The 11,630-nt window shown below is 41.5% G+C and overlaps 1 protein-coding gene across 3 annotated transcripts; it reads left to right on the forward strand.

The window, feature by feature from the left end:
* Window positions 1-988: 988 nt before the first annotated feature.
* On the forward strand, window positions 989-9,469 carry gtf3c3 (general transcription factor IIIC, polypeptide 3). 3 transcript variants are annotated; one of them, XR_004557621.1, is made up of 21 exons: window positions 989-1,199; window positions 1,383-1,455; window positions 1,667-2,040; window positions 2,116-2,239; window positions 2,320-2,511; window positions 2,799-2,964; window positions 3,076-3,223; window positions 3,335-3,509; window positions 3,706-3,806; window positions 3,926-4,097; window positions 4,244-4,446; window positions 4,613-4,714; window positions 4,962-5,094; window positions 5,545-5,770; window positions 5,870-5,924; window positions 6,158-6,293; window positions 6,542-6,666; window positions 6,748-6,900; window positions 7,078-7,310; window positions 7,879-8,041; window positions 9,030-9,469. XR_004557621.1 is itself a non-coding variant. In XM_034151121.1 (19 exons), exons 1-19 carry the CDS (start codon window positions 1,107-1,109, stop codon window positions 7,198-7,200), a joined length of 2,874 nt encoding a protein of 957 aa, XP_034007012.1. In that variant the 5' UTR covers window positions 989-1,106; the 3' UTR covers window positions 7,201-7,751. The 3 variants fall into 3 exon arrangements, 1 of the variants encoding a protein (XP_034007012.1); XR_004557620.1 differs by lacking the exon at window positions 9,030-9,469 and having other exon boundaries at window positions 7,879-8,383; XM_034151121.1 differs by lacking the exons at window positions 7,879-8,041; window positions 9,030-9,469 and having other exon boundaries at window positions 7,078-7,751.
* Window positions 9,470-11,630: the final 2,161 nt, after the last annotated feature.

An 11,630-nucleotide genomic window follows, 5' to 3' on the forward strand; every position in this document is an offset into this window, starting at 1 on the left:
CGTCAGCAGCAGGATCCTGTTGAATGAACAGCAGCCGCTGCCTTACTGTTATAGATTTGAGGGAAATGGAAAAGCAGATATGCTTTGACGTAAATCTCCATCCTGTTCATAACAAAACAAACATGTCATATCAAAATTTCACGCTTGGGCTACACTTTCATATAGTAAAATAATTTGTAATTTTCTTCAGTAGAACAACAAATACAGAAGCCAAAACATGCGCTAAACATACCATATGCTGCTTAAATTACATTGATTAGATATTATATCAATATGATATAAAAGCATACAGTAGGCTAAGCGTTATTAGTAAAATGTACCTAGAATATAATTTTTCATTTGTTAAAAATATTAGATTTATTGATTAGTCAATAAATCTTTTTCATTGTTTAATTAATTGTATTTAAATGTTTGCTAGCTTAAGCATCTCAAATGTGAGAATATTCAGCTTTTCTTTGTATTTGTATATATATATATTTATATTGGTGTCTTTAGATTTTTGGACTGTTGGTTTGACAAAACAAGAACATGTAAAGTGTCCCCTTGTAACCTGTTTACTGTATAAGAGCTCTGCAGTTGTGTTTGCTTTATGCACATTAAGTTCCTACTTTATGGAACTTTATGTGCATATTAAACATGTTATTTATTTATTATAACCAGAAGCACACTCAAGAAAGACAATGACTAATCGATTAGACTGCAGCTAATTCAGATGAGCCTCTGTATGAGTTTGTATCACTTAAATGTCATCCAAATGTATCCACTCCTTCACTTTTCAATGTCAAAACCCCGTTTTAGTTATATAAAGTAACAATACATATATTTCAATATTTGTAGTTTCAGTATTTAGGCTAAATTGAAGCTCAGAAAATACAGTGTTTTGTACTTTCCTACTTTCACCGCTGAAGGTCGCCAGAAACACCTTTCTTCTTCTGTGGTGCTTTAAGACACGCTATACCGGAAGTTTCTGCAGGTCACGTATGTAACATCCGGGCGATTTGTGTTTACTTTAGTCAGTAGCAAGTATGGCTGTATAGAGAGTTAGTTAGGATGTTACAGGACACATTTTGATAAAGAAGAATCTCCTGGGTCTTCAGCAGACAGACATGTCTGGGTTCAGCGCGGAGCTCATTGACTACCTGGAGGGGAGGATAAGTTTTGAGGAGTTCGACAAGCGGAGAGATGAGCGGAAAGCAAAGGTAAGGAGAGCCGCAGCACTCAAAAGTAGAGCTAAGTTAGCATAACAAGCTAGCTAACTCAGTATGCCCCTTTACATGTAATTGATAATAATGTACTACGACAATACTTCCATGCTTGATTTTTATTTTGACTCTGTTACGTTGCTCAAACGGTGAAGGTAAATATATGTTTTCCTTTCTAAGGAGTCGGAGGTACCTGCAGGTGTCGAGGAGGATGCTCAGCCCTCCACCTCCTCCATTATCCCGGGAAAGATAGGTAAAACAGTCTCAAAACAGTTTTTACTTTACAGTGTTATTGTTTCAATTATATATTGTTTCTGAAAAACATTGAAAGCTTTAACAAACTCAAACAATAAAGTACGCCATAAATGACATGTAGCAGATTTCCCAAAAATAATAATCAATCAAAGAATACAACTATTATCGTATCTGTTATATTTATTACTGTTGATCACATCCCTTCACAGAGGAGGGGGTCAGCCCGGGGGTCCAGCTGGCCTTCGCCTCCATGCTGGAAGAAAAGCCAGAACCAGCATCTTCAGAAGAGCCGGAGGAGGAGGAAGAGGAGGAGGAGGAGGAGGACAGCCTGAGCTACGTGGATGATGAAGAAGATCAGGATTACAAGGTGGAGAAAGATGAGGGGGGCAAGATGGAGATGGACATAGAGGAGGCGGCAGAGGTAGAGGAGGCAGAGAAGGGGCCAGGGGTGACAATAGAAAGAAAACGAAAAGGCAGGAAGAAGAAGAAGAAGAGAGAGATGGATGAGGACGAAGACGTGACGGTGGGGGATGTGTTTGCCCTGGAGATGGAGCTGAACCGAGAAAACAAGAAGATGATGAAGGTGGGGACGAGAGTTGGAAGGTGTGTTTCCAAACTTTGAATGTGTGCAAGTGTTCAACTTAATGTGTGTGTGTAGGAGCGGCGTCATCGCAGCAAGCTGCCCAGAGCTCTGAGAGGCCTGATGGGAGAGGCCAACATCCGCTACGCCCGAGGAGAGAAAGAGGACGCCATCCTGATGTGCATGGAGATCATACGACAGGGTATGAGACCACTTGTATGTTGTTTTCTTTTAGCTATTATTTTTTATATTTCTCCAATACTGAATTTTTCTCTCTTGCAGCTCCTCTGGCCTATGAGCCCTTCTCCACCTTGGCCATGATCTACGAGGATGAGGAGGACATGGAGAAGGCGCTGCAGTTCGGTCTGATCACGGCCCATCTCAACCCCTCAGACTGCGAGGAGTGGGTCAGACTGGCCGAAATGTCTCTGGAGCAGGACAACATCCGACAGGCCATCGTCTGCTACTCGAAGGGTCAGTGACTTTAGATTCAAACATGAGAAGAACCATGGTGTATTCTTTGTCTAGCAAGGGGTTCTACGAGTACTTTTGCCACAAAGTTGAGTAGGCTGTTCTCATCATCGTCTTTTGAATCAATCCACACCTAACACTGCACCACTTATTGGATAATTGTGTTTTGCGTTACTATCTCTGGGTTAGCACAACTATAACTCTTTCACCTACTTTTTTAACAATGAAAGAATGCAATATTGAGCCTACTATCAATATTAATATTCTCCGTTCACTCTTGTCCTCTGCAGCTATTAAATATGACCCCACCAACGTACGCTACGTGTGGGAGCGCTCCAGCCTGCACATGCGCCTGGGCGAACACAAACAGTGCATGGACGGATACCGCAGGATCCTGTCCCTGCTGCCCATGGAGGACGGGGAGCACTTCATGCAGCTCTCCAAGGACATGGCCAAGTACAGAACACACACTGAGAGACAAACCACATCCACTATCACAGTATTTCCTTAATAAAGTGTCATAAGGTTGTAGGTTTAGCAACATCTCTGTGTGTGTGTCTTGTTTAGGAGCTACTATGAGAGTAATGACTTGCCCTCAGCTCTGGGGGTAATTGAGGAAGCTCTTGCGCGACACCCCGACCTGGTCAGCGATGACTTCATCAACATGGCCGCCGAGCTCTTCATTTCCAACCGGCAGTACAACAAGGCCCTGCAGGTGTGTGTGTGTGTGTGTGTGTTCAGTGAATAAACAGTTTGCTTGTCATTCAGAGGAATAAAAGGTGCGTTTTTTCTTAGTGAAGCAAATACTCTGTGTGTGCTCTTCTAGGTGCTGGTCCAGTTTGCAGCTATAGTTTTGGTCAGGGATGAATCCAACCCAGATGTTGTAGAACCAAGGGAAGAAGAGAAGGAGGCAGAGAAGATGACTGAGGAAGAAGCAAATACGAATGAAGAATGTACAACAACTGTGAAGACTGTAGAGGAAATAGCTGCAGAAGAGAACGGTGAGTAACTATTTTTCAAAATTATGCAATTATCAGAGATGAGCAGACACTAGTCATCACTATCAAAGGGTACTTTATGTAGCCAAAATGGATTAAGATAGACAATCCTTTAACACAAAATCCAAATGTTCATCACAAACAAACTGTATTCAACGTGCATTGTTACGCTTATTGAGAATTATTTGTTGTTCCCCAGGTGAAATTCGGGATGTCCAAGTACCAGACAGTGTCCCAGTGGACCTGAGGGCCAAGCTAATGGTTTGCCTCATTCACCTGCATGTCATCACACCCCTGGAGGTAAACACAACTTTACTTTTACCATTGAGTTTAAACTTTTTTGGAGACTTGTCGTAAACGTTTTGTTTCTGACATGTTCAATAAACAAAACATCTATCTCTGTACGAACCCCCCCACAGGGCCTGGTGTCGTCGCTGATGGAGCAGAGTCAGGAGGAGATCGGGGACTTGTACCTGGATGTAGCTGAAGCCTACCTGGAGGAGGGCGAGTACATGGCTGCTCTGCCTCTGCTGTCCGCCCTCGTCATCTCCGAGAAGTACAACCTGGCCGTCGTCTGGCTCCGACACGCAGGTGGGGCCGACAGGAAGTGAAAGTTAAAGTGAACAAAACACAATCTGTAGACTGTCATGCAGAAGAGGGGGCATATATGGCAGAAAAATGTAATTAGCTATTAATTATAGTAGGTATAGTAATCACCTATTTGGACACTTTTGCAGAGTGTCTGAAGGCGCTGGGCCACATGGAGGTGGCGGCACAGAGCTACACTAAAGTGGTGGATATGGCCCCCCAGCACCTGGAGGCGCGGCTCTCCCTGGCCACCCTGCAGCAGCAGCTGGGCCGACCCGACTGCGCCCTCAAAGCTCTGGAGTCCATGTACGACAGTGACACTCTGGCACAGGACTCTTCAGCCGCACAGAAGGTATGAGCAGGGATCCATCACTAAATTCATGGGCAATACATTATTACAAAAAAACTCAAGTTATCCAGTACCCCCATTGTCCTACTTTATGGATTTTAGAGAGTGCCAGGATTATTGAGTTGTCAATGTGTGTATACTCTCATCACTATATGTGCCGTGGTTGTAGGAATTGAAGCTGCTTCTCCATCGCTCCACCCTGCTGAAGACCCAGGGACTCACACAGGACTACCTGGATGCTATGATCACTATGATCTCCATGCTGCTGAAGGTAACACTCACTCACACAACACTGTTATAATAGTTAAAGCGTAAAAGCAATCAACAGAAACAAAAAGCTAACACTAGGCTATTAAGGAACTACACATCTTCACGTCACCACCGCTAAGCTAAAGGCGGCTAATGTTGTGTAGTGTAGTCTCATTTAGTCACTTGTTAGTAACCGCTATTTATATGACACATAGAAGCTTCAGACATTCATTCTGTCATTAAAGGATGATTCCATGTTTCTGTGTTAGGTGTCCATGCAGCGAGCTAAGGTGTGTGTGCGTTCTGTCACCTTGTCGGGGGAGAGTCACCTGAGACTGGTGAAGTCTAAAGACATGGTGCCAGAGATTGATGATCATGAGGCTGCATATCTGGACAACACAGGTAATTGTCCGACAGTCAGTAGGGGCTTGGACTGGGAGCTGTAGGGTCGCCGGTTCAAGTCCCCGACCAGACCTAAAATATGGAGTGTGGACTGCTACTTGGAGAGGTCCCAGTTCACCTCCTGCCCTGCCGTGGTGCCCTTGAGCAAGGCACCGGACAGCCCCCTTCCCCCCTCACTCCCATTGCTCCCCGGGCGCTGTACAATAGCTGCCCACTTCTCCTAGTGCTAGACTCCTGGTACTAGGATGGGTTAAAAGCAGAGAACACATTTCACTGTGTGTGCTGTGTGCTCTGCATGCGAGACCATTAAAAGAGGGTTTCATCCCTCCCAATTCTATTCTGTCTATGATAAGTAGAAAATTAAATAAAGCCAATATAAAGTGTTATCTATTTATCCACTCTTGTTATGAGTCATTACATTTCATACTGCTGGCCTCCTCTCGCCCCCAGGTAAGACCAACGTCCTGTCCAGAGAGGACTGGTGGCAGCTGCTGGTGAGCTGCGTGCAGACGATGAGCGAGGTGAAGCGCTACGAGGAGTCTGAGCTGCTGGTGGAGTCTGCCATGGAGTTCTACTCCTTCTACGACAACAAGCCGCGGAGGAAGGAGCTGGAGTTCTTCGGCCTGTCCGCCACCATCCTCGACCACAACTACTACAAAGCATACAACTACATCAGGTAGAGTCAAGCGTACAGCTCCATCAGGCAGATGTTCACATGGAGGGTTAATTGTTGAAAGTTAGAATTGTCTTGTGTCTGTTTCCTTCTTCTCACCAGATTGATGTTGATGGAAAATCGGGATCAGCCTCAGCTTTGGAATATTTTCAACCAGGTCTGCATATACTTCAATACTGTAGACATGCCTGGGGGGAAAATGTGGGTATTTTAAGTTAGTTTCTTACCCAAAGACACTTTGGCAAATTGACTGTTTGTGTTGGGATCGAACCACTGACCCTCTGAGTAGTAAATGCTCATTTAAATAGCAAACAATCTTGTACCTATTCCTGTTCATGTGGCTGTTTTTGTGAAATAAAACATGTCTAATATGTTTTTTCTCCCCCTCAGCTGACTATCACCTCCCAACACCAGCGTCACCATCGCTTCTGTCTGCGCCTCCTGCTGAAGCATCCTGACAACCACGCCCTGTGTTTCCTGTGCGGTCACAACGCCATGGTCTCCGGAAGCTTCAAACATGCCCTAGGTACCATTTTATATTTAATTTATTTGTATTATATTCTACTTAAGTTCAACATTGTTTGTTACAGCATCCTTCTCCTGATGTCCAGGTTTGTTCATTGTTGCCCATAGATTTGAATTGCTACTATAATTTAAATTTGCTTTCAGGTCTTCCACAAATCGTCCCGTTAGCCCTGTTTGTTTCTGGTGTGAGATTAGGCAGTATTTGTTTGTTTTCCATTGTTATGATTCTCTAACACATTTTCTTTTTAGGCCAGTATGTCCAGGCCTTCCAGACTCACCCCGACACCCCCCTCCACAGCCTGTGTGTGGGCCTCACCTTCTTCCACATGGCCTCTCAGAAATATGTGGCCAAACGCCATGCGCTGGTGCTACAGGTACAGAGTCTGAATCATACTCCCTCTTTAACAGTTTCTGTACAGTGACATACTCTCCTATTCAAATATGTGTGTTTTCAGGGTTTCTCCTTCCTGTGGCGGTATGTGGAGCTGCGGGGAGTGTGTCAGGAGAGCATGTACAACCTGGGCAGAGCGCTGCATCAGATGGGCCTCGCATATCTGGCTATACATTATTATCAAAAGGCACTGAAACTGCCTGCTCAGAAACTAGAGGTGTGTGTCCATACATCACATAACCATTTCTTTACTATTTATCACATAACCGCATACTATTACAGTCTGCTGTAACATTGTGACTACTTTTTTGCTAGTTTTGTGCACAATTCTCCAGTAGACCTCAATAACGCAACATCTTTTCCTCTTTTTGTCTCTTTTTGACCCTCCATGCAGGGTATCCCTGACGATCAGGTGGATCTGAGCAGAGAGATCGCCTTCAACCTGTCTCTCATCTACCAGGCCAGCGGGAACATGAACATGGCCCACCAGATCATCAAAACACACTGCGTTGTCTGAAAAAAGAATAAAGATATTTATCTATCCTAGGTGGAAATTGGGTTTTCTGAAGAAATTTATTTACACATAAGAAAAAAGTAAATAAAAAAATGTCCAAATTGTACTAAAAGGTAAATCATACCTTTTATACAGATACACAAAATAATAAAAGTTTAAATGTATTACATTTTTAATTAGAAATGTCTTTATTTCTGTATTGATTCATTTGTAAGCAAGGCATTTTTGGTACAAACCAGCTGTACATATGTATATAAATGCTGTAATTTCAGTTATGTTGTATATAAGGCTGTGAGATGTAAGAGTATTTCATAGTATTGATATTTTTCTAGTTTTGGTAGCACTACTGCTAAATTAATTTAGGCAATTTCATAATTGTTCCAATCCCATTTTAGCAAATGTCCGATTTTCTTATGAATTATTTGATTTACGTTTGCATTATTTATAAATGTATATACAGTCCTAATGCTTCAGTAAGACTATAATAAGGCTGCTATAACCCATCATGTAAAGAAAGTCATATTTGTTTTATAAAGAATTTCACTCGAACCAAAGATGTTTACATTTTTTTCTTTTTATTGACACAATGCTTCTGTGGCTTTTTTGTTGTTTTTAAATGTTTTTGTTTTCAGTGATGTGACAGAAAGAGTGATGGACATCCTTTTTCTTTTGTGATTGCAGGGATTAAGACTGTTGGATTATTTGCCAAATCCCTCCCTCTCCTCTCCCAAGCATCTGCTTCCATCATATTTCCCTCCCGGGTCACTGCACTGCATCTAGGCCAGGCCAGAGGCGGGACAGCCTACTTATGGAGGGGAGGGGCTTTCCCCAGCCACTGAATAATGTGAGCAGTACTATTGTTCAAAACGCAGTATAAATACTACTAAACGTTTTCCTTCTCAATCATAACTAGCATAAAAGACCTGTTATAATGGTAATAATCCTGTAATATCTGTCTGGATTGAGATCATATGTTAAATCAGTGGTGAAAAATTAAAAGTAGCAAAACTAAACTTTGAAAATATTCAGTTACAAGTAAAGGTCCTGCATTGAAAATCGTAAGTATTGGCATCAAAAAAGAATGAACTACTTGTTAAATACAATATTGGTATCCAAAATGTATTTGATTCGAAGTTTTAAGTAGCATAAAATGAAAATACTCAGTAAAAGTTCAAGTATCTAATTTTTGTTATCATTTACATGTACTTCATTAAGTGGTGGGATGTTCATTGTAGTTATTTATAATAAAATGATTTTAAAAAAGTGCCACATTCTAGTACAAGATATTTAATATAAAAGTATTAATATTTATGATTTTGCTTCCGTATTTGCACCGCCCGTTGTACTCAATATTATCTTAGTAATCATTAATAATATATACCTACCTTCTTTTGAAGTTAATAAATAGTGGGTTCATGATATCTACATAGTTATATAGTCATTCTGGGTGTCATGTTTAGATGGTAGGTGCTGAGAAAAGTACAAAGTGGTTCATGGTCTTCTTAAAGGTGACATATTATAATTTTTTGGTATTTTACATATGTGTCAGAAAAAACAAGCCTTTTTTTAATAGCTATTCATCTATGTTTTTTTAATAACAGCATGTGAACATATTTTAATGGTTTCAAAATGACTTAAATACACCTGAGTGAGAATAGGATATTATGGGACCTTTAATGGAGCAAAGTTGTGGTCCCTGTGTCTGGCGACCCCTTTAACCCGCGACCTATATCTTGGGAACCTACAAATGGGTGGTGGTGGGAGGTGTTAAAGCAGTTATTTTGATGCTGAGCTCGATCAGTATGCACTGCTAAAACAAAGTTCCTTACCAGCAGGTATAACGATTCCATATTGTGATAACCAGAAGGCGGCTGGTTGTATTTCCCCCGGCATGGCAGGGCGTCAGCTGCCCGGGAGCAGAGTGCGTGAAGCGGCGGAAACGGAGAGGCGGATGTGGAGAGGTCCAGCCGAATAAATAAGAGATGAACGCGTCCTTCTATGCAGCCTGGCATCATGACGGAGATTTTTCAGAGAATGAGATCGGAACTATGATTTAAAAACGGGAATTACATTGTTTTGTTTGGCTTGTTTGACCAGACTGGCTACCGAGGGGCAGCGTTTCTTCGCCCGGCCTCTGGAGCTCTGGATCCCGCTTGGAAGCCGATGAAGGGTCGGTGGTGCCCGGGCCGTATGGAGGTCCTTCGCTCATAATCATTCTGCAGGGCTTGCATTCAGGTGTGGTCGTAGTCGACGTTTAACTCGGTGTAAATAAGGCAAGTGACGCGTCTCAGATGTATGTTATAATAATAGACAGTTATGTGGTTGATTTTACACCGGGGGGTTGCCTCGTATGTTGCCTTTAACGACCCTCTTTCTGAACTCAAATGCATTTGATCATATCTCTTTTCACCCATAAATGTGTTTACTGCTGTGTATATGGCTGCTTTTTAACTGATGAAGTCATACTTTAATGTGGTATGTTGAGCGCATGAGCAACATTTAAAGGCCTGATAAAAACAACAACAACAGCCAAAATTAATCTTCAGCATCATCGTACGTTCTAAATAAAAAGGAGCTTTATGCAAAAAGCAAAAACAAGTCAACAGTGCTTACATAGCCTACACACTGTTAAATAATGTGGGTAAATCAGATCAGAGCAGTAATCACAATTTAGATCAACCTCAGAATAACAGCTCATCTCCTATTATCTCACTTTATAGCCCCATATGTCTGGAAGTGTAATCTGGGGTTAAATATTTCAGGAAAATGATTGACAGGTCGTTATTGTGCTGCGATCAATGAGGATGTGGCTTCCTTTAGCAGATTCATGCTGAAGGAATAGCCTTAACTGACACATTTACAGTAAGTCCAGTGGCTTGGCGTAATGTAAGTAAGTGCATACTCAAGTACTGTAGTTATGTACTAAAACTTTATTTGAGTTTTTCCACCCCAGCACATTTATAAGCTAATATTATATTTTGTTACTCCCCTACATTAATTTGAATCACTTTAGTTACACTACAGATTTAAATTATAAGCCAATACAAAATAAACTAATACATGAACTATGATATATTATTAAATGTTAAGGTGTCCAGCAGCAGTATATCTTTTTCAGTTAGCTCCACATTTATGATCACATTAATACATCATAATCCAGTAATTGAATTTATATGGACTATTATGCACAACAAAAGAAGTGTACTTTTGGTACAATAAGTACATTTTAATGGTAATAATTCTCAAGTAGAAAGTCGAGTACTGCTCAAAACACTTTAGTAGAAGTTGAAGCAGCATTTACATACTCCACCATCCCTCTGCTGCAGTTTGGCGTTGCATTCAAGTACAAGGGAGACTCAAGTGCATGAGACTATTTTAGACTACTACGCCTATTGACCAGTTATGTGATACTTCAATTATTGATGCATCCTGCCCCATGCTTTTTTGTATTAAACCAACTGAAAAGACCTTTCCTAATCTGCTCTTGGATAAAACTGCTGCCATATTGCGCTAATTAACAAATCCACATATGCATCTTTATTGTTAGGCACATGATTTAAAAACAACCACAGCATTTCAAAGTGTGGCAACAAAAGATAAATCATTTCCCATCCCAGATAAAGACCCTGTAGATTTTCATGTTCTATCCACAGGAAATGACTGGAGCATTAGAGGCCGAGATACCATGACGTATGGGTGAAGCCACGAAAACACAACCATAATGCAACCCAGTCGTCTTTTTTCAATTCAAATCCAATTGTTTTAAACCCTTACTACTATTTGTTGGGGGATAAATTAGTGTCTTCGTTGGTGGAGCACTGTCATGTCTTGTCAAAATGTATTTGGCACTTGATCCGCACAAGTTAGAAGTGAAAGAATCTCATGAAACAAACCCACACACAAGCACTGGCACAGAGGAATGTGATGGTTGTGTTTGGGGACAGGAAGCTGTCGCCTCAGACGGGACCGCCTCATTGTTCTCCAATCACGCTACAGCTATTTCAGGACTGTGTGTGTGTGTGTGCGTTTGTACAAACCTCATCCAGATCTAAATTTAACTTAATAGACCTTTAATTTGTCTCCCATATTAAACAACACCCAACCAGAAATCTTGTACGCTGGCAGTTAAAGGGGCGGTTTGTATTCATTTTCTCCCTGCAGAGAAGTGTAGCACAACAACATTACACAACATTCTTTGGGGAAATAGGGCACATTTTTGGCATGTCTTTAGGGACAGCCTCAGCTGGAGCGCCACTTTGTGATTTAATTAGGCTGATTTTCTTTACATTTTGAGCTTTCCTAATGCTGCTTTTAAGCACTTGCATAATTCAGTAATGTAGCACTTTCTGTACGCATAACCCAAGCCCCGCCTCACAAAGACGAATATCAGCAGTATTTCGATTTTAGTGCAGAGTTAGAGGGTGAAATGCTCC

The sequence above is a fragment of the Trematomus bernacchii genome, unplaced genomic scaffold (genome assembly GCF_902827165.1).
Source record: "Trematomus bernacchii unplaced genomic scaffold, fTreBer1.1, whole genome shotgun sequence".
In the NCBI taxonomy this organism is placed as follows: Eukaryota; Metazoa; Chordata; class Actinopteri; order Perciformes; family Nototheniidae; genus Trematomus; species Trematomus bernacchii.